Raw genomic sequence first — 19,375 nt, forward strand, 5'->3', positions numbered from 1 at the left:
AAGTCTCTACAAAAAATCTAAAAAATTAGCCAGGTGCCGTTGCACTACTTATAGTCCTAGCTACTTGGGCAGCTGAGGCAGGAGGATCACTTTGCTTGAGCCCACGAGTTCAAAGATACAGTGAGCTATGCACTCCAGCCTGGGGAACAGAGCAAGACCCTATCTCTATAATTTTTGCTCATTTTTTTTTTTTTTTTTTAGAGTAAAGCAATGAGATATACTAGAGTCACTAGGAATTTAGGGTTATCTAACAGTATATTTTGAGTAAACATCCACTCCAAAAATTTGTGACTAGAAAAGCTCAACGTTTACTAGACGATAAAGATGTACATAGTAAATATTGACAAAGGCACAAAGTCGACATTAGTATCTCAGAACACAATAAAACTACAAGTAAAGACAATTATATTTTCTTAACTGTTAGCATCATCAATTGAAAATGTGCTGTTTAATACCGAGTTTGAAGTACAAGAGACTCGAGTTAAATATATGCATCTATTGCAAATTGAAAAACACATCCCAATATTAGAATTCCTTGAAATTGTACAAGTAGGCAGAAATATGTAGCTTCAAACAAATTGTTTGAAGGACACATTCAAAAAACAAAAACTTATGGAACAAATTAGAAAAATAATAACAATAGATTATATAAGTTGTTAATAAAAACACCCAAGCCAATCAAAGGTCACGCCACAAATGATATAAGCAGTTAATTCACTATAGACACATGCATAGTTTTTATGTATAAACATATATTTTTTAAAGTTCAATTTCACTAATGAAGTTATGCATTGATGTATAGGAGATACCATTTTTTCTATGAGATAGTAGTCCTCAGTTGTTGATGGTACAGTGGCTTTAGAATGCAGTAGTAAAGAGGGTGGATTCTGGAACCAAACTGCCTGTGTTTGAACCCTACCTCTACTACTAAAGAGCCAGTATGAATGGCTAACATGAACTAGCTGGGTTCAGCTGAAGCCATTCTGGCTTTGGTCATCTCAACTGTAAAGTGGAATAATAAACCTCTTAGAGAGTCAGTGTGAAGATTAAATTAATCTGTGCAGAGGACTTGGCACATAACTAACATTCATACTGCTGTTGTCAAACTGTCACTCCTCTGTTTAAACCTCTTCAGTGAAATTTCACTTTATAGATAAAAAGGACATTTAATCTGCAAATTAGACCCAGCACTATCTGACCCCCACCTGTCTTTGCAACCACATTTCCTGCCAGTATACCCTGTGAATTATGTAATAATCACAAATGCCTTCTGGAAAAAACCAAGCTGTTTCTCACTTCAGACCTTCTTGTTTTTCCTTCTATCTGAACAGTTCTCCTGCCCACACCCACTTACATACCACTTACTAAGTAACCCTTTCCTCTGGCTGGTTCATTCTCATCCTTTAGGTCCTAGCTTAAATGTCACCTCAGAGAGACTTTCCCTCACCACTCTATCCACAGTGGTGCCCCCATTATTCTAATTCATTTCTTTTTTTCTTTCATAGCATTTATCACAATTTGTTGTTTTTTATGTATTTGTTTGCTTTTTCTAATGTCTGGCTTCCATATGTGACAGGGACCATATCTGTTTTGTTACTATTATCTATGACATACCAAGGACAGTGCCTGGTATGTAATTTGCCTCCAGTGTTTTGAATGAATGAATGCTACTGCTGTAACATAAATTACAGCCCTTTTAGAAAGTAAAAGTTATCAAGAACTTTAAAAAATATTCATTCCTTTTGATTTAGCACTATTTTAGCACACTCTCTTAAGGAAATTATTAAAAATGATAAAATGGCCATCACAGAATTAATGGTAATAGTTACAAATTGAAAAAAATTTACACATCTAACAACTAGAGAATTGAGTAAATTATGTATGTCACATAGAAAAGATGAACTGGGCCAGTCACGGTTGCTCGGTTCTATAATCCTAGTGCCAACGCAGGAAGATGGCTTGAGACCAGGAGTTCAAGCCTGCAGTGAGCTATGATCACACCACTGCACTCCATCCTGGGGAAAGAAAGAAAGAAAGGAAGAAAAATGAACTGTTGTATAGTCATTTAAAATTATTTTTATGTTTAAATAATGTTACAATATTATAGGAAAAAGGAAACCACAAAATAGTAGAAAGAAAATATTGTGTATACATTAACAAAAGAAAGAATATACCAAAAAATGTGGTTACATCTGGGTTGTTAATTGTATTAATTGTGTTTGAGAAAAGCTAACTTCCTTACAAAAGTATTGTATTCTAGAAGGAAATTTGTTTTTTAAAAAGTACAAGAACTATTAAAAATTTCATGAATAGATTTATACTATTTTAAGAACTTATATAATAAACTAGAATTATTTCACAATAAAGAAGGGCATCATTCTTTATTGTCAGGGAGAAAAATTTTCTTGCCTATAATTAAATTGTTGTTGTCTGTATCTTAAACTTTTTGATATCCCATCTGAACCAGGATATAAAATGTGCATAAGAAAATTAGCATTTTTATTTTAGCTACAGCTGGAGGCAAATTCCTAACTATTTAAGAATTGCCGATTCTCACTAAAGATATGGTAGGCTAAATATTAGGTGTTAAATATGAAATGTTCAATTTTGAATCAAAAGTGTAGTTTATTGTATCTCAAACAAGAAGCAATACAATTAATCAAAGTGTGTGCCCAAAGTATCAACACAGTGTTGCCATCTTAACAGTAGCTTGTTTATGCCAGCTGCGAAAAAGCCTGGAGAGGGTGTGGCAATGAAATCACAAAAGTGTTTTCCACAGCTTGTTGAGAATTGAATATTTTTCCTTGCAAGAAGTGGTCCAAAGCCTGGAAGGAAGTGGTAGTCAGTTGATGCAAGGTCTGGTGAATATGGTACATGACAGAGAGTTTCCAAGTCCAGCTGCTGTAGTTTGAGCAGCATTGTTTGTGTGACATGTGGTCGAGCATTGTCTTGCAAGAGGATTGGCCTATTTCTGGTTGACCAATCTTGGCTGCTTAATGACAAGCGTCCTCCTCATTTCATCCAATTGGTTGCAGTAGACATCCGCTGTAATCGACTGACCAGGTTTCATGAAGCTGCAGTGGATAATACCAGCGCACCAAACAGACACCATTAGCTTTTTTTGATGAATATTTGGTTTTGGACTGTGTTTTGGCACTTCATCTTTATCCAGCCATTGCACTGAATGCTGACAATTGTCAAAAAGAATCTATTTTTCATCCCATGTAACAATACAGTGTAGAAATGGTTCACCTTTACGTTGTAACAGCAAAGAAAGGCAAGCTTTGAGATGATTTCTCTTTTGATGCTCATTTAATTCATGCAATGCCCTTCTCCCCAGCTTCTCTAACTTGCCAGTTTGTTTCAAGTGGCCTAGTATTGTTGGAATAGTAATGTCAAACCTTGCTGCTAATTCACGCATAGGTTCAGATGGATTCGCTTCCACTGCAGCTTTCACCTCATCATTATCCACCTTGGTCTCAGGTCACCGACATGGCTCATTTTCGAGATTAAAATCACCAGAATGAAACTTCTCAAACCATCGACATACTGTGCGTGCATTAGCCACATCCTTCCCAAACACTTTGATGATATTTCAGGCTGTCTGTACTGCATTGGTTCCATCATAAAACTCATATTCAAAAATAACACGAACTTTTTATTTATCCATAGTTTCACAAAAATTGCTCTAAAAAAAAATGTAAAAAATAATCACAAGCCAAAACGCACATTTGAAAGACTGAGGATGTACCCTCACAACAGGGAAAAAAAAAAAAGAAGTGTCAAAGTGAAATGTCAGCGATAGCAGTTGTCAGACTTAGTATTTAAGGAAATCAGACATTTTATACTTAATGACCTAATAGAAACCCCACCTGATTCCACTTGGAAAGCCCACCTCCGCCTTCAGCATTTCATTGTTTCAGAAATCTGGCTTCACTTTGAAGGAGGCTGAGCCCTAAGAGACTACAGAGAATAACCCCGTGTTGATTGATTAACAAACAGTGTATGAAAGCAGTTTTATTTGTCCTGGGCATCACCTAGGGAATATTGTTAGTGCTGTGCTTACTTTTGGTACTTAGCCAATTATCCTAGCAGTCAGAAGTATATGTGTGTGGTTCTGAGTTTGTTTCTTAAATAAAACATTTATATTATTATTATTATTATTACAGCAATGCACATTAATTCCAAAAATGGCTACATAAAATTACTTTCAGAATGTTGTATTAGGCAAGGACCCAGGGTGTTCAGAGACAGAGTAGATTCTGCTGTTGCCCAACCTTGCTGATTATACTCAGGGAAAGTCATTTAATCTTCCTGGTGCCTAGTTTTCTCACCGTAAACACTGTAGGAAGTTTTAACCTCTTAAATGTATGTGCTACCATTTCAGCAGTAATTTTTTTTTTTTTTTTTTTTTGCTGGGAATAAAATAATTTTGTTAGAATAATACACTACAAATTAGATGTTGGCAGTAATAGCTTAAGGGCCATCACTAAATATGCTTAGGGAAGCCTGTGAAATGGTTACCACTGTAAACAGCCTTCATTAAAATCTTTGATTTTAAGGTTGCTTTGATCAATATTTGAAGAGGTGTTCTAATCTAGTTTCACTTTTGTTTAGCAGACTTGTAGAATTAAAATCAGATGAAGTAGATAGCAGGATGACAGGGTGAATAAGGTTTGGGGAGAAAACCAATTGCTTTTTTCTTTTCCTCTCTCCGTTCTGTCCCCACCTGCCTTACTTCTTCCTCCTCCTCCTCCTCCTCCTTCAGGAAGGGGCAACCTTTATAGGATAGTGTAGTAGATATAACAGAGGTAGATGACAGTTAATCCAATATATTTTTAGAGATTTAAACTGTCTGAAATACTACTTTTGTAAAATCTCACTTTAAATTTTAGCTTCCTTTTTCATTTGAAAATGAAAACCTCAAAACTCTGCTTGTCATGAAAAATTAACTTGTTTTAAAAAGACTTTATTAAATTTCTCAATAATTCATTTATTTAAACATAAGCACGTATCTTGCTGTTTCCAAAAAAGGATTATCGGTGACTCCTTGTCTGTAATTAATTTACTACCTTGTATTAAATTGTCTTTGCAGATTCACTTTTCCTTAAAAGTCACAGACATTTTACATAATTGAAAGAGTGAGAAGGAACCACAACATTATAACTCTGTGAGATGTTCCAAGGTAGTGAAAATAGACTGATAAGAGGGCCAAGAACAGCCTTAGCTCCCCATGGAGAAAAGCACTGCCATATTTAGGCCTTTGTGAAATCTGCATACTGCTTTGCATATGTACACATACAGTTGCTTTGGTGACTTCCTGTATTTGGTTTTAGTTTTTGCATAAACAGGTTCTTTAAAAGGTGGATTTATGTTATATTGGCATATTGTCTATTAAAAGAAACCACTACTGTCTACTGAAAAAAAACACTATTTTGTTTCCACAGAAACCTGCTAATATTTTAGTTATGGGTGAAGGTCCTGAGCGAGGAAGAGTAAAAATTGGTATGTTATATCTTTGATAAGTCACAGTGTAGTACTCTTAATTTTTGCAGGCAGCTGTATCACTTCTAATTTTTGCTGTAATAATATGCATTTATTCATGTAGTTCCATATGATCGAAGCCATTTCTAAAGAGTATACATAAAAGTGAAAAATGTTTCACACTCCTGAAAGGTGTCAGACACTCTTTAGAGACTGAAGTGTCCCAATTAGGAAACAAGCTGTGCAAGTTTCCTAGAAACCTCTGCCTTCATTAAAAATAGCCTAAAGAGGTGAGTGGCTTCTATCCCTGTTAGATGCCAGCCTCACCTTTAGTCACAAGGGCATACAGCATGCTAATAATTCCACCATCAGTTCTGTTCACCTGAGCCAGATTAGATGCGAACATATACCTCTGCTGACCTCATCTAGATTAGGAGTTAAAAACTAGGCAAAGTCATGAGACCGGATAGGTACAGAGCCTTAAATTCTAACGATACTGTCTTATAGTAGGCCTTTGCCTGATGGGAAAAAAATTAATGGGCATTCTGTACCTTGACATGTTTTCTGATAGCTCTATTTTCCTATATATTAAAGCAAAATTTTACCCACTTCTGGTCTGATAATCTGTAAGGATAGAACTAAATTTATTTAACCTAACTGGTTATTTTTTTTCATTGTCATTTCCAAGTTGTGTTTGTCACATATATTTAGTTTGTTTTGTGTGTGTGTAAAAGAAGTGTTATTACTAAATTATATTAATTTAAAGGCAGCAGGATTGTGGGAGTATATACTAATAAAGTTAATAATTTCTGATTGCAAGATTTAATACGAATAAGAAGGATCAGCTGACTTGAATCACTTCACCAACAAAGAAAAACACAAAATGTTCTTAATGCTTCTTCCCTATTCTCCCTTATAAATCCCCCAAATCTCACTTTCTTTTTCTAATTAGAATCTTAAAATGCTCTTTTATGATATAAACTTTGCAAATTTTTAGTTATGAGAACATTTGATGCACCTCAGCATACTCCAGGCCATTGGCTTTCCTTGAGAAACAGGCCCTGTCAGTACTTATCCTAATGTCATCAAATAAATGCCTAAGTCTTTACATGTGCTTTTAAAAAGGAGTCTGTCCTGTCCAATTTGATGGCATCAAATTCAAATGTAAGTTTAAAGCATGCAAAATAGAAAGGACCTAGCCAAGCAGTAGTTACAAATGTATTCTCTACTGTATAATTTGGGGAAAATTAATATCAGACGTTAAAATAATCTAGTTTGAAATTATATGTCTATGTAATATATATGATGATGTCAGGTTTGAGCAACACTGTGTCTTAAAGAATTCACATTTAAGAAGAAATACTAGTTTCCTGTAAATTTAATTTTTAGTAATCTGATTCCTGGTTTTAATTCTTGGCCAGATTTTGGGGGTTTTTTAACCTGTATAATTAAGGTGATTAGAATAGAGCCTACTTCATTATACAATGTATATTAAAAGAGTAGAACTAAACTTATCAAGTGATGGATGAATTTTGAAATTTCTGAATAAGTGGTATGAATAGTGATCATTCAGCATCTATTAGGCCAAAGCTATGTGTAATGACAGTTGTGTGTGATACTATTAAGGAGAGAGAGATGAAAGAGACACAGTTTTTCCCTTTAAGAAGACGATGGTTTGGCAGGATAAACAGCCAGGCCCGAATAACTACATTACATTAAACTGTCTTAAATGCTATGAACTGTATCTAAGGTCAGTTCCAGCTCTGAGGTATGAGTTTGTGAACTTTGTCAAACCTCTTAACTAACTTTAGTTTCCTCATCTGAAGAAGGAGGTGATTTAATTAAAGTCTTTTCCAGCTTAAAAAAACTGTGATTCTTTAAAATTAGTGAAATTCAACCAAAATAAATGGGGGAAAATAGTGGTATTCACTGGTGTAGTTAATTAGAGGGAACTGAAAAGCTTATTGGTGCAAATAATGGAAAGCCTCACTAACTGATCCAGTTTCTCCATGCCTGTGACCAGTACTGCAAATGAAAATGCAGCTCAACAGCCCTGTCCCCATGGTGGTGTGACAGTTGGAAAGAAATCTGCCTGGAGGAGTATGGTCACTGTTGACCTCAGGCAGCAAAGCTTGCCTGTTACCCAGTTGAGGAGCTGGGTAACAGTAGTTTGAAGAAAACAGAAACCTCAAACTTGCTTTATATTTAGACTTCTAAAAGGGGTAAGATGTTTTGTGGGTTTTTTCCCCCAGAATTCAGCACATTTTTCATATCTTACTAAACAACAGTTTTTAAATCAGTCTTATTTGTTGTATTAGTAAAAATCTATTTGCTTAACATGATTTTTTTTTTCTGTTTTACAGCCGATATGGGCTTTGCCCGATTATTTAATTCACCTTTGAAGCCTTTAGCAGATTTGGATCCAGTGGTTGTAACATTCTGGTACCGAGCCCCTGAGCTGCTTCTGGGAGCAAGACATTATACCAAAGCTATTGGTGAGTAGAACTAAATAAAATTCCATGACTTAAAAGTTTCTGTAAAAGATACATATTCCTATATATTTTAAAATCAAGTAGTAAAGCAAATTATAAAAGTAAGAGCAAAAACTAACCCAAAATTCCACTACCTAGAAATACCCATCAATAGCATTAGGGCTATATGATTCCACACATCTCTCTCTGCATAGAAAGATAATTTTAAAATTTTTAGATAAATGAGGTCATCCCATGCATTCTATTTTAAGCAAAAGTTTTACATTTAATTTTATTTGAAAAGAGAAATAAAACAGTAAAATTTTGAAATCCTTGAACTTCAGACAAATATTTCTTTCACCAAAAGATATATTAACTTCTAAAAGATCTCCCTAAAATTAAAGGAAAAGCATCATGAAAAAAAATTTAACAGTTTAGGACATTTTAATCCACTTTTTCAGTTTTGATAATATTGATTCCCTCCATTTTTATGAAGAATTAGGAAGTTAGTGCTCTTACACTTCTTCCCTACCAGCCTCTCAATTTATAAGCTACAGTAATAATATCACCACTCCTTGAATGTTTACATTTTTTCTGTTTGCTAACCATAATTCCCACAGTTGTTTATGCTTCAGTTACAAATTATAATGAATTTAATGCTCAGCTACCGCATTCCTTTTACCACTACTTCTCCATCACTGACATCTTTATTCTGCTTCATTTTATTCGGTTGTATTTCATCATCAAGTAGTTTTTTCTCATGCACTTTTCTTTTTTTATGTCTTTATTTCTTTTATGTCTTCATTACCTCCTTAACTTGTTGTGTGTTCTCCAGGATGCTATTAAACCCACGTTTCTTTTGCTAGATAATTTCAATCTGGAGTTTTCTATTCTGAATTGGTTGATGCATAATCTACCATTTCATCCTGACTTTTTCCTTTTTTATTCCTCTTGGTTAGATCTGTTGCTTTCTGGATCTCATGATTTCATCCCTTATTTTGCTACAGTATATTCTCAGGTATTTCCTTTGGAATGGTATCTTACAGGTAACTTCTCTAGTTGTATTTCTGAAAAATGCCTTTATCATACTTAATAGTTTGGCAAGGTTTAAAATTCTAAGTATAAGATAATTTGCTCTCAGAACTTTGATAATACTCCTCCATTGTCTTCTAGCATCAGTGTTGCTAATGAAAGTTCATGTCAATCTTGTTTCCAGTCATTGGTGGATCACCTGGGTTTTTTTCTTTCTGAAAACAAGATTTCTCATTCTTACATTTTAATGATATGCTGGCTACTTACACACAATCTGACATTCATATCATGCATATCCCATCTGTGGAAAACTCTTATGTGTAGTCCTTTGATTTCCTCCTCAATGTTTTCTATTTCTCTCTTTCCTAAACTCAGTGTAGTCAGATGTTAAACTTCTTCGATTGATCCTTTATACTACTTTTCTTCTCATGGTTTTTGTCTTTGTCTTTTTTATTTCTAAGAATAAGGAGTTCTCTGATTGCTACTTTTTCATAGCATCTTGTATGTTTTTATGGAAAGAAAAACTTCTCAAATATCTGTGAGAACAGTGATAACAGTGTTTGTTTGTTTGTTTGTAATTTGCAGTATTCCCATAATAATTATCTGTTTTCCTCATAGGCACTCTTTTCATTTGTATGTCTTGATCTCTCCCTTCCATGTGGCAAGTGCTCTTCAACTGTTCGGTGACCCTCATGTGTGTCTCCCCATATTTAATAAAAAAGCCACTTGGAAACTTTTGTGTACATAGATCATGGGGCTCAGAGACTGACAACTTTAGGGTGATCCAGCCAAGAGCCACCATTACCTGGGGATACCCTAAATGCTAGAAAAAAAGTCTTTCCTCTGAGACCATTCAAAGTCTTCAGGGAGGCCAGGCTCGGTGGCTCACGCCTGTAATCCTAGCACTCTGGGAGGCCAAGGTGGGAGGATTGCTCGAGGTCAGGAGTTCGAGAGCAGCCCTCGCAAGAGCAAGACCCCGTCTCTACTAAAAAAATAGGAAGAAATTAGCCAAACAACTATAAATTGAAAAAATTAGCCGGGCATGGTGGCACGTGCCTGTAGTCCCAGCTACCCGGGAGGTTGAGGCAGGAGGATCACTTGAGCCCAGGAGTTTGAGGTTGCTGTGAGCTAGGCTGATGCCACAGCACTGTAGCCCAGGCAAGAGAGTGAGACTCTGTCTCAAAAAAAAAAAAAAAAAGAAAGAAAAAGAAAACAAAGTCTTTAGGGGGAATCCTCCAACTTTCGGCCCAAGCTTGATATACTTGGCAGCCCCAGGGCAGTGGCAGAGAGTGGGAAGGAGGATCAACTGTTCAAAATACAGACTTTGTAGCTGGTGTTTCCAACTACAAAATCTTCCTGGAGTTGTATAGGACAAATCTGCTTCCCACTCAACAATAGTACTGTGGACTGAGGCCTTCTCTTACCTGTTTTGTCTGCCTTCCATCTTCCAGGTCTCCACGTGGCCAGTTTCTTTTTTTCATTCAGACCTTAGTCAAAGTACTACCTCTTGGAGAACTTCCTTGATCACATAGTCTGAAATAACACCTACTTCCCCCATCACACTTCCATCTTATTGCCTTCATTGCCTGGAATGGTATCTCAAATCCACTAAAATACCCCTCACCTACCTGTTCATCATTATAAGCCTGTGCCTATGTGGTATGTAGTGAAAACTCAATGCTCTTTGTTGAATAAACAAATTAATCTTGTCCCTGACGAGGAAATAAGCCCGCCTTATTTCTGAATACATGTTATTAGCTAAACACACACTTGTATATCTTTTTTACAGGTATACTCTAAATGCATTTAAGACACCTATATAAACTAATTATGATACTCAAGCTATTTTTTTTCCACCTAGAAAATGGATATTTAAAAGCACTGTTACTTTTGGTAAGACATATTTACAGACTGCATAAATAAGAAAATGATTACCTAATCTTAGCTCCTTTTACAGACTTGAATTGTTTTAAATTGAGTAAAAAATACACTATCATAGAAGCTTGTGACTCTGGCTCATTATTTATTATCTTCTTGTTTTTCCTAAGAAACTTACATGTTATTAGGAACATTAAGGAGATTTATGTAATCTGTTATTCACTAGGACATTGTGCAGTCCAGCAGTTTTAATGTAGGGTGAGTGCACAAAGCTAATTATCAGCAGTTAGAAAGGTGGATTGCCTTGTTCCAATGGTTGCATAATTTGGGAGAGAGAAGGCTTTTATATTTTTCTCCTTCTCATCAACATCAAAATTTATTGGGTAACTACTCTGTAAACTTTTTAAAACTTAGGAGAAGCTGATGTGAATGCAAATTATGAGCCCTACCCTTAAGAGACTTACAATCCAGTTGAAAAGACAGTATGAATATGTGCATAAAATAACTTAGTCATCTTTGAACAGTGAAGTAACAAAGAGTTGTCTTATCTCTCACTCAAGGTTCATGGGGCAGTGTTTAGGCAAGACACTGAGTCCTTTAACCTCATTTTCTGAAAATGAAAATTTAATCTGAGTCATCCTTTTAGATTTCCTTCAACTCTAAAAGTTCTATGGCTATAGATAACAACCACTGCCTCCTGAGGTAGGAGACCGATTTGGGTACAAATGATTGATTGGAACCAAAGTCAGTGCCACTTCCTCAGCAATGGTGATCCCTGTCCCCACACCCGCAACCAGTGGACACTGACTTGCCCAAGATCTTGGAGGACCCTTTTCTTCTATCAAAAAATTGGCTCAAAAGTTATAATGTAGGTATCTTACTAATTGCTTTTTTGTTTGAGATAGAAATCACACACAACCATTTTTAATGTTTTTAAAAACAAAGATAAGAAAATATAAAATGAAACTTCTTCCTTGATTCTAGTCTCTACCATAGTTCCATTCCTCCTATTACCTACAAAGATATCCTAAAGGTTTAGTAAAATAAATGCTCAACAAATTCCACACACCACCATTAAAGCTACTTAGCAAGAACTGCCCTACCATTTTGACTGCCCTGTCTGGTAGTTATATTGTGAGCAGGTGGTAGAATAACCTTTGTAGTTGAACATACATATAATTTGCTGAATACATTCATATGTTCATTTTACATCATTTAGAGGGGTTAAATCTCATCTGAACACATCAAACTAACATCTGACCACCACCAACAACAGATTTTAGTGCTGTGGTCACTTACTCAGTTATACAGAACTGCAAGCTGCATCATTAAACCAAAGAGAGGAAGTAATAGGTTAGTAAACATTGTAATTCCGGAAACAAAGTTTAATTCAGTTTCGAGTGGGGGTTTTTTGTTTCTTTCTTTGATTGACTTTGGGGAGAAGGCTGAAAGGGGAATATAAATCTCTAATTGTCACTAAAGTAGTCGTAAAAGTTTTACTAGAGTATGGACTTTTTAAGCTCAAGTATTTGTCCTCCAGGAGCTGAATGCCTACTGAATTTGTGGTATTCTGCTAAGTGGGAAATATACAATAAAATAGGGAAAATGAGAATTTACTCCCTTTTATCAAAATAGAAGTTTGCTATTAGTATACCTATGGATTAAAATATTAATCTTATTGAACAGACTTTTTCCTCCCAATTTTTGTGTATGTAACATGCCAGTTACTATTTACTTTCCCTGGTTAGCTCAATATGAGCATCACACATTTTAAGTAGTAGATGGGATTTATGTTTTTAATTTGAAATGTCTTTCTGGAAGGAGTTAGGTGAGCAGGAAGGAGACTTCTCCATGAGTTTGGCACAATCTGAAAAAATAGGCAAGGTAGGAATGTGAGACTTACATGCAAAAATTAGAAATTTGTCTGAAATAATAGCCTGATCACCCAACTCAAAGTTCATGATCAATGTCTGGATCTGGATTTCGAGGAAAGAAGAATGGTGAAATTGGTAAAGAGAGAGGTAGTAGAAGATATAAAGAAAGATGTTACCAGGGTGGGGTTAAGCAAGGTTCAATAAATTGTTTTTTCCTAATTACCTTTTATTTTAAAAGCAGTAAAGCTGTAATGATAGCTGAAGTACTTACCTCTCATCTTCGTTTATATATTTTATTTTATTTGGAATTTTTAATAGCTAACCAGATGAATTATAGTGTCTCTTGAGCATGCTGTGAGTAGAGGTTTAGACATGCAAAATGATCCTTCATCCCTTTTTGTGATCTACGTAGCTTGCCTATCTGGCCATTGAGTAAGAGTATCAAAAGTCAGATTTACATGAGATACCTATGTAAAAAGAATAATCACAAAATAATTTTCCCATTTACCTTGTGATGATGAAACAGCTTGACCTATATTTCTTAAGGAGAATTTTCCATATGGTGGTATTGGGTACACTTGATTCTCTGATATGCAAATATGATATCATTTTTAAAAATCACTCCCTTGTAGTCAGAGTATGAATATTTAAATAAATAGGTGATTAACTTGTTACTTTGCAATATAAATGTGATAATTTTACATTAAATTAAATATCTATATTCTAGTTGTGTAGTTTAGAAATTCTCACTTACAAATAACATTTTTTCTCATTTCAAGTGACAGTTTATTAACATACCTAAACAATCAGCTTTAATGATATAGTAATTTTTATTTGTACCCTATTGTCATTTATATTTGCCACAGGTATTGGTTACATCAATCAGAAACCACTTACTGAGTGTCTGCTGTGTGCACACCATTGTTCTTACTGTAGGGTAATTAACATTTCCAATTTAGGGATTTGTTAAGGGTAGAAATGAAATATTTTCAGCTTTAAATTCTAAATTGGCATAAAGATCTTGCCTCTATTAACAGTTCTATTGAGTACAAATTTAATGTGAATTAAAGTAAATGTATCGTGAATGAAGGGAATTTACTTTGTTGTATACAGAGAAATCCATTAGCCTGGCTTTTGTAAATAATTCTTATGAATTCATAGCCCATTTTAAAGGTAGTATTTTGCTATTTCCTTGTCCTTAAATTTGCAAAATCCAACTCTGCTATAGCATAAAGAAACTCTTTAAAAGAAAAACCATTAAAGTAGAAATGCTGTTTCATTAGACTCTTTGAGGTCAAGTACTGTCTCTTGGAATAGCACCTTGTTAATTAATGTTAACATGAGAAGATAATTATTAGACTTTACAAATTAGCAAGTAAATAAATAAAAAAATTATTATAAAAATTTGTGCCGATTGTTTTTGGCAGATGCTTAATTTCACAGGCTGTTTGAGTTTTCTGTTTATTTTTTGTTTAGTTTTCTTTGTTTGTGGTTTCCATGCTCCATATGCAGCTTTGTATGTATTTCATAGAAAAGGTAATATTTGAGGCATTTAAAACTTGCCAGAAATCCAGCTAATAAGTTCAGTTAGGCTTAGTGTGAAGCCACTCGGTGGGATGGAGGTATAAATAGGGAATGAAAATTTGGGGTGGGTGGCATGGAAGTATATATTTACAAATAATGTTTTGTGATTTTAGTTATCATAATTGCTTGGGAATTAATATGACTTATTAGGGAAAGAAAGAAAGAAAAAACACTCCCCACCAAAATAAAAATGTATTTTCTTTTGGAAAGAACCACTTTATTTTCCTCCTTTCTTTTTCTTTTTTCCTTGCCTTTTTTTTCTTTTCTTTTTTTTTTTCTTTTTATTTTAAAGATATTTGGGCTATAGGGTGTATATTTGCAGAACTACTAACGTCAGAACCAATATTTCACTGTCGACAAGAGGACATCAAAACTAGTAATCCTTATCACCATGACCAGCTGGACAGAATATTCAATGTAATGGGATTTCCTGCAGGTACACATTATGTTTTTGTTTTTGTTTTTAAATCACTGTTGTTTGAACTTACATGTCTTCATTGGAAAGCTGTATATTTTTAGTTGATAAAAGCTACTAGTACTCGATTCTTTGTTTCTATGACTTGTATTTATCAAAGATCCATAGAAATAGCAAAATTTGTGGAGTTCACATCTTAGCATGAAAATACTTATGGGTTTCTTGAATTTGAGGACTGTATTTTTGTTTCATTTTGTTTTGCTTTTTTGTTTTGTTGCTTGATATCTGAAATGAAAAAGATATTTGCAATATCCATATTAAAAAGGTGCCTTTAGTTCTTACCAGTAGAAACTATAAATAAAATTCATTAGTAGGAATTTTTTTCTGGCAGCACATATAATCTTGCCCCTATTTGGCATTTGAATACAGATGTGGAACATCATTTCTATTTAGGGCACTACACAGAATGGAATTATATTGAATAACAGCATTTTTGCTGTATAACCCTTGTCAATAAGAACAGTCTTTTAAATGTTCTGTTAGAACATTCAGGATGTGGGTGAAACTCACAGTACTCCATGGTGAGCTAGCCCACTGTTTTGCAACAGGGAGACAGTTTACAGGTGTCCCCTCCCTGTCATTAGTTCTCTCCTACTATATCTCAGTCCCTAGTTATAGTACAGAATGGTAGTTCATCAGTTACCAAAAACTGTGCACAGGTCCAGAATAATGAGAATGTGTTTAAAACATCTAAATAATTATGGTTAGTCAAGTATTTAATAGAAATTGTTTCTTATTAGGAATATTTCTCAGGTCATTATAACTCAAAACTCCCAGATATATCTGTAATTAGCCTTAGTTCTACATTCCCTTATAAGGGTGTTAATTGTCAGTAAATGCAGAATAACTACACAGATACTACCTCTCTCAAAAATTGGTCAACAGTCTTGGAGTGAGCACTTTGTTGTGATGAGAATTTCATTTATTCACTAAATATTTGAGTGCCTGCCATGTGCCAGGCACTGTCTTAAGTAAAAAATATTGATGATGTAACAGACGTGATTCTTGCCCTCTTGGAGTTTACATTGTCCTGCTATAAGTAGAATGTTTAAAAAATAGGTGTGGTTTGAGTAGATAGATAGGAATGACCTTTCCTTCCTGCTTCTGCATGTGCCCACCATTTCTGAAGCCCACAGGGAGAGGAATGTGCTTCTAGAGGGGGTGGACGTGGCAAACACCTCTGTGGGAGACGACGCTTAATGTGTGGTTGAGCAGTGAGGGTGGGCTGTTTATAGGGAGCCTGAAGAGCAGGCAGCAGAGGTTAGATCTCATATGCTAAAGACTAAGAGACCATGATAAGGTCTGCAGTACTAGAGAGATGATTTATGGTACATTTTAGAAAGATTAGTAAGGCAGTGGCTGGTAAAAATCAGTTAAGAAGAGGAAACTGAAGTCCGAGAAACGTGCCGCTTGCTATAGCAGCACTGCAGGCATAAAGTGATAATAAGGATGGAGAATAAAGGACAAATATTAATTTTTTATAGGAACTGTGTAATTAAGGGAAGACTAAAAGATTATCTCAAGATTTCTAGCTTGAGAAATTGACAAAATAGAGAAATTGGAGCAAGGAAATAGTTCAGAAGAAAATTCCATTTAAGAGTATCTATTTAGTTTACAATATGTGGTATCTTTGGAGGATAGGTAGCAAATATTAATAATTTTACAAGTAGGTTCAAAGAAAAGCAAACCTCTAAAGGCCATTTAAAACCTAAAGGTGCTGTTAAGTTACCTGTTACAGTGCTGTGCACCTAGTAGACTCTCAGTACAAGCCCATTGGCAGTGATGGTTATCTAGCATGTATTGTTTGTGACTCTAATGCCAACAAAACATTCTGTACTTAATCTATTTGGTAAATTAAGTAGCTGGAGTTGTTTTGGGCAATGTTACTAAGATTAGCCAAGGTACCAGCTGACTTATTAATACAGTAGTTGTATCCTACCCCATTCTACTGCAAACAGTTATTACTGCTTATGTTGAATGCTGATGTAAAGCAATATATTTAATAAGGTGAAAGGAGAGCCATATCATAAAAAGTATACCTTATAGCCACTGAGGGGAAAGATCTTAGACTTCTCATTGAAGAGATTGGTGGAAAAGGGAAAATAAGTGGTTTTACTAATAGAAATAGGACTATTTAATAGTAGAAACAGAAATATTTACTTGTAACTTATTCCCCTCTAGAGACAGAAATTGAGGCAGCTTAGTAAAACATATAGAAAGTAGGCAGTTTAAAATTAAAAAGATAAACAGATATCTAAAGCTATACAAAGAGGTAAGGAATTGTATTTACAGTTCAAGATGTTTACTGTAGCTGAGTATTTAAAGTCTGAGCTTTCATGGAGGTTAAAAGTATAGGAAATGTAATAAAAATGATGGTAACCTTTTAAATTTTTGAGAACAGGAACCTAGATAACATAAAAACTTATCAATGTATTTCACAGATAAAGATTGGGAAGATATAAAAAAGATGCCCGAACATTCGACATTAATGAAAGATTTCAGAAGAAATACGTAAGTTGAAAAGAAAATAGACCCTTTGTTGATTTTTGCTTTCACAGACTACTCAGTATAAGATTGAATATTCAACAGAAGATTAATAAGTAATTTTACTTGTTTAACGCTAACATTTTTCATGATGACAGTCTTCATTTCTAAAGATACCTAAATGATATAAGGAAGATGACTAATATTAGCATCTGATTTGGATTTGAGAAAAAAAATGAATTCATTTCTTTCCATATTTACTACTTGCTGAAAGTTAGACATTAGTGGGAAGTATCATGGCTAAAGAAATAAGAGACTAAAATAAATAAACCTTGCCAATAGCCGCTTGCCTACCAACCTAGGTTATGTATTAATTTTAAACAAGTTTTAGTAGAGAAGAATGAATATTTTACCTATTTAGAATGCAAAGTCAAGGATTGGGAAAGTACAGTTTATATACTTATCACAAATGTATTTTAAACTTATTGGTAAGGCTGAGTTAAACTGTTGACTGAGGTGTTATTTAAAATAATTGTTAAAATATAATTCATATGAAAAAAGGTATTCAGTGTCTGTTATTCATGAAATTGTCTTACATTTAATATTTAATCATCAGTAACCATTCAAAAGTGACTATTATGGATGTTGAATTAAATATAAAATTGATGTAATACTCTTTGTGCTGATACCGTTTTCAACACATATTTTATATCAGTTATGATCAAAATAATTCTGTTTGGAAGAACTTTAACGTTAAATTAACATCAAGTCTAATATAGATATCTCATAGTATTTCTCTTTCAGGTATACAAACTGCAGCCTTATCAAGTATATGGAAAAACATAAAGTTAAACCAGATAGTAAAGCATTCCACTTGGTAAGCTTTAGATAACAGTACTAATGAAATGCATTTTTCCCTAATTGACTAGCCCAACCTGAGGCTTTCTTGGGTTAATTTATATGGTTACTTAGCAGTCTTTGAGAGCTTCAGTGGTGCATGCAGAGATCTTGTCGGTGCGTTACCAGTGAAGGCATCAACATTTGCCTTTCCAGACCTGTATCATGGTTTGACAGACTAATATTTGGTCACATTCATTTCCTAAAGGTAGTAATGTAAGAAATCTGTCAAAAACATTTTTAAAATTATACTTACTATTTTTCATTGGTTATGTTAAAATTTCTTGTGTATTAGAAATCTTTCAATGAAGGTATGTGTTATTTCCTTTTTCTGGGAATGTATGAGAGATGCCATATTTATTACTGTGTAATGGTATTATGGTGGGATTATATTCAACTGTTGCCAACTTAAATTTGTTTGCAATAAAATTACCATTGTAACCTTATAATTAAGTGTTTTTCAGCTTTATGTTTTCAAAAAAAGGTTTATAACACATAAAGGGAATTTTTAGCTGGGCGTGGTGGTGTGCACCTGTAATCCTAGCACTTTAAGAGGCCGAAGTGGGAGAATAGCTTGAGCCCAGGAGTTCAAGACCATCCTGGACCATGTAGCGACACCCTATCTCTACAAAAAATTTAAAGAATTACCCAGGTGTAATGGAGCGAGCCTTTGCTCCTAGCTACTCAGGAGGCTGAGGCAGGAGGATCACTTGAGCTGAGGAGTTCAAGGCCACAGTGAGCAATGACTGCATTACTATACTCCAGCCTGGGCAACAGTGAGACCTCGTTTCAAAAAACAATGGGGGGAATTTGGGGAAACAGGTTGTGTCTTGCTTGCCTTAAAATTCTTTTAATCCTTATTCTCAAGTATTCCTAGATGGAAATTCTCCTAGCCTGAAAGGGTTAAACTTTCCTTTATTGCAACCAGGCCACTTGGCAAACATTTCTTCTATTTCTGCTTGTCTTTCTGCTTTTTTTCCCTCCCTCTACTGCTTCTGCTTATTATGTCACATTTTATATCCTCTATTTCAGATCTTATCAGCAATTTAAAAAGCAGTGCTAAACCTATCATATAACCACACAACATATTAACCACATAATGGTTTATTATAATGTACTTACCATAGGACCCAAACTGGAAGGTTAAGTCAAAATTATGGGCTTAGTCTAAGAAAGTGATAGTGGGGGTAGACTAA

The 19,375-nt window shown here is 34.6% G+C and overlaps 1 protein-coding gene across 5 annotated transcripts in view; it reads left to right on the plus strand.

Moving 5' to 3' along the window:
* CDK8 (cyclin dependent kinase 8) overlaps positions 1 to 19,375 on the plus strand; it is a 96,631-nt gene that overhangs the window by 70,633 nt on the left and 6,623 nt on the right. For 2 of the 5 annotated variants that reach the window (XM_045567597.1, XM_045567598.1), the window contains exons 5-9: positions 5,448 to 5,505; positions 7,848 to 7,979; positions 14,616 to 14,759; positions 17,240 to 17,309; positions 18,087 to 18,159. In XM_045567597.1, the coding sequence (XP_045423553.1) occupies positions 5,448 to 5,505; positions 7,848 to 7,979; positions 14,616 to 14,759; positions 17,240 to 17,309; positions 18,087 to 18,159 (477 nt within the window). Of the gene's footprint in view, positions 1 to 5,447; positions 5,506 to 7,696; positions 7,707 to 7,847; positions 7,980 to 14,615; positions 14,760 to 17,239; positions 17,310 to 18,086; positions 18,160 to 19,375 lie in introns of those variants that run through there. The other 3 variants (XM_045567599.1, XM_045567601.1, XM_045567602.1) reach the window with 3 other exon arrangements.

The sequence above is a fragment of the Lemur catta genome, chromosome 13 (genome assembly GCF_020740605.2).
Source record: "Lemur catta isolate mLemCat1 chromosome 13, mLemCat1.pri, whole genome shotgun sequence".
NCBI lineage: Eukaryota > Metazoa > Chordata > Mammalia > Primates > Lemuridae > Lemur > Lemur catta.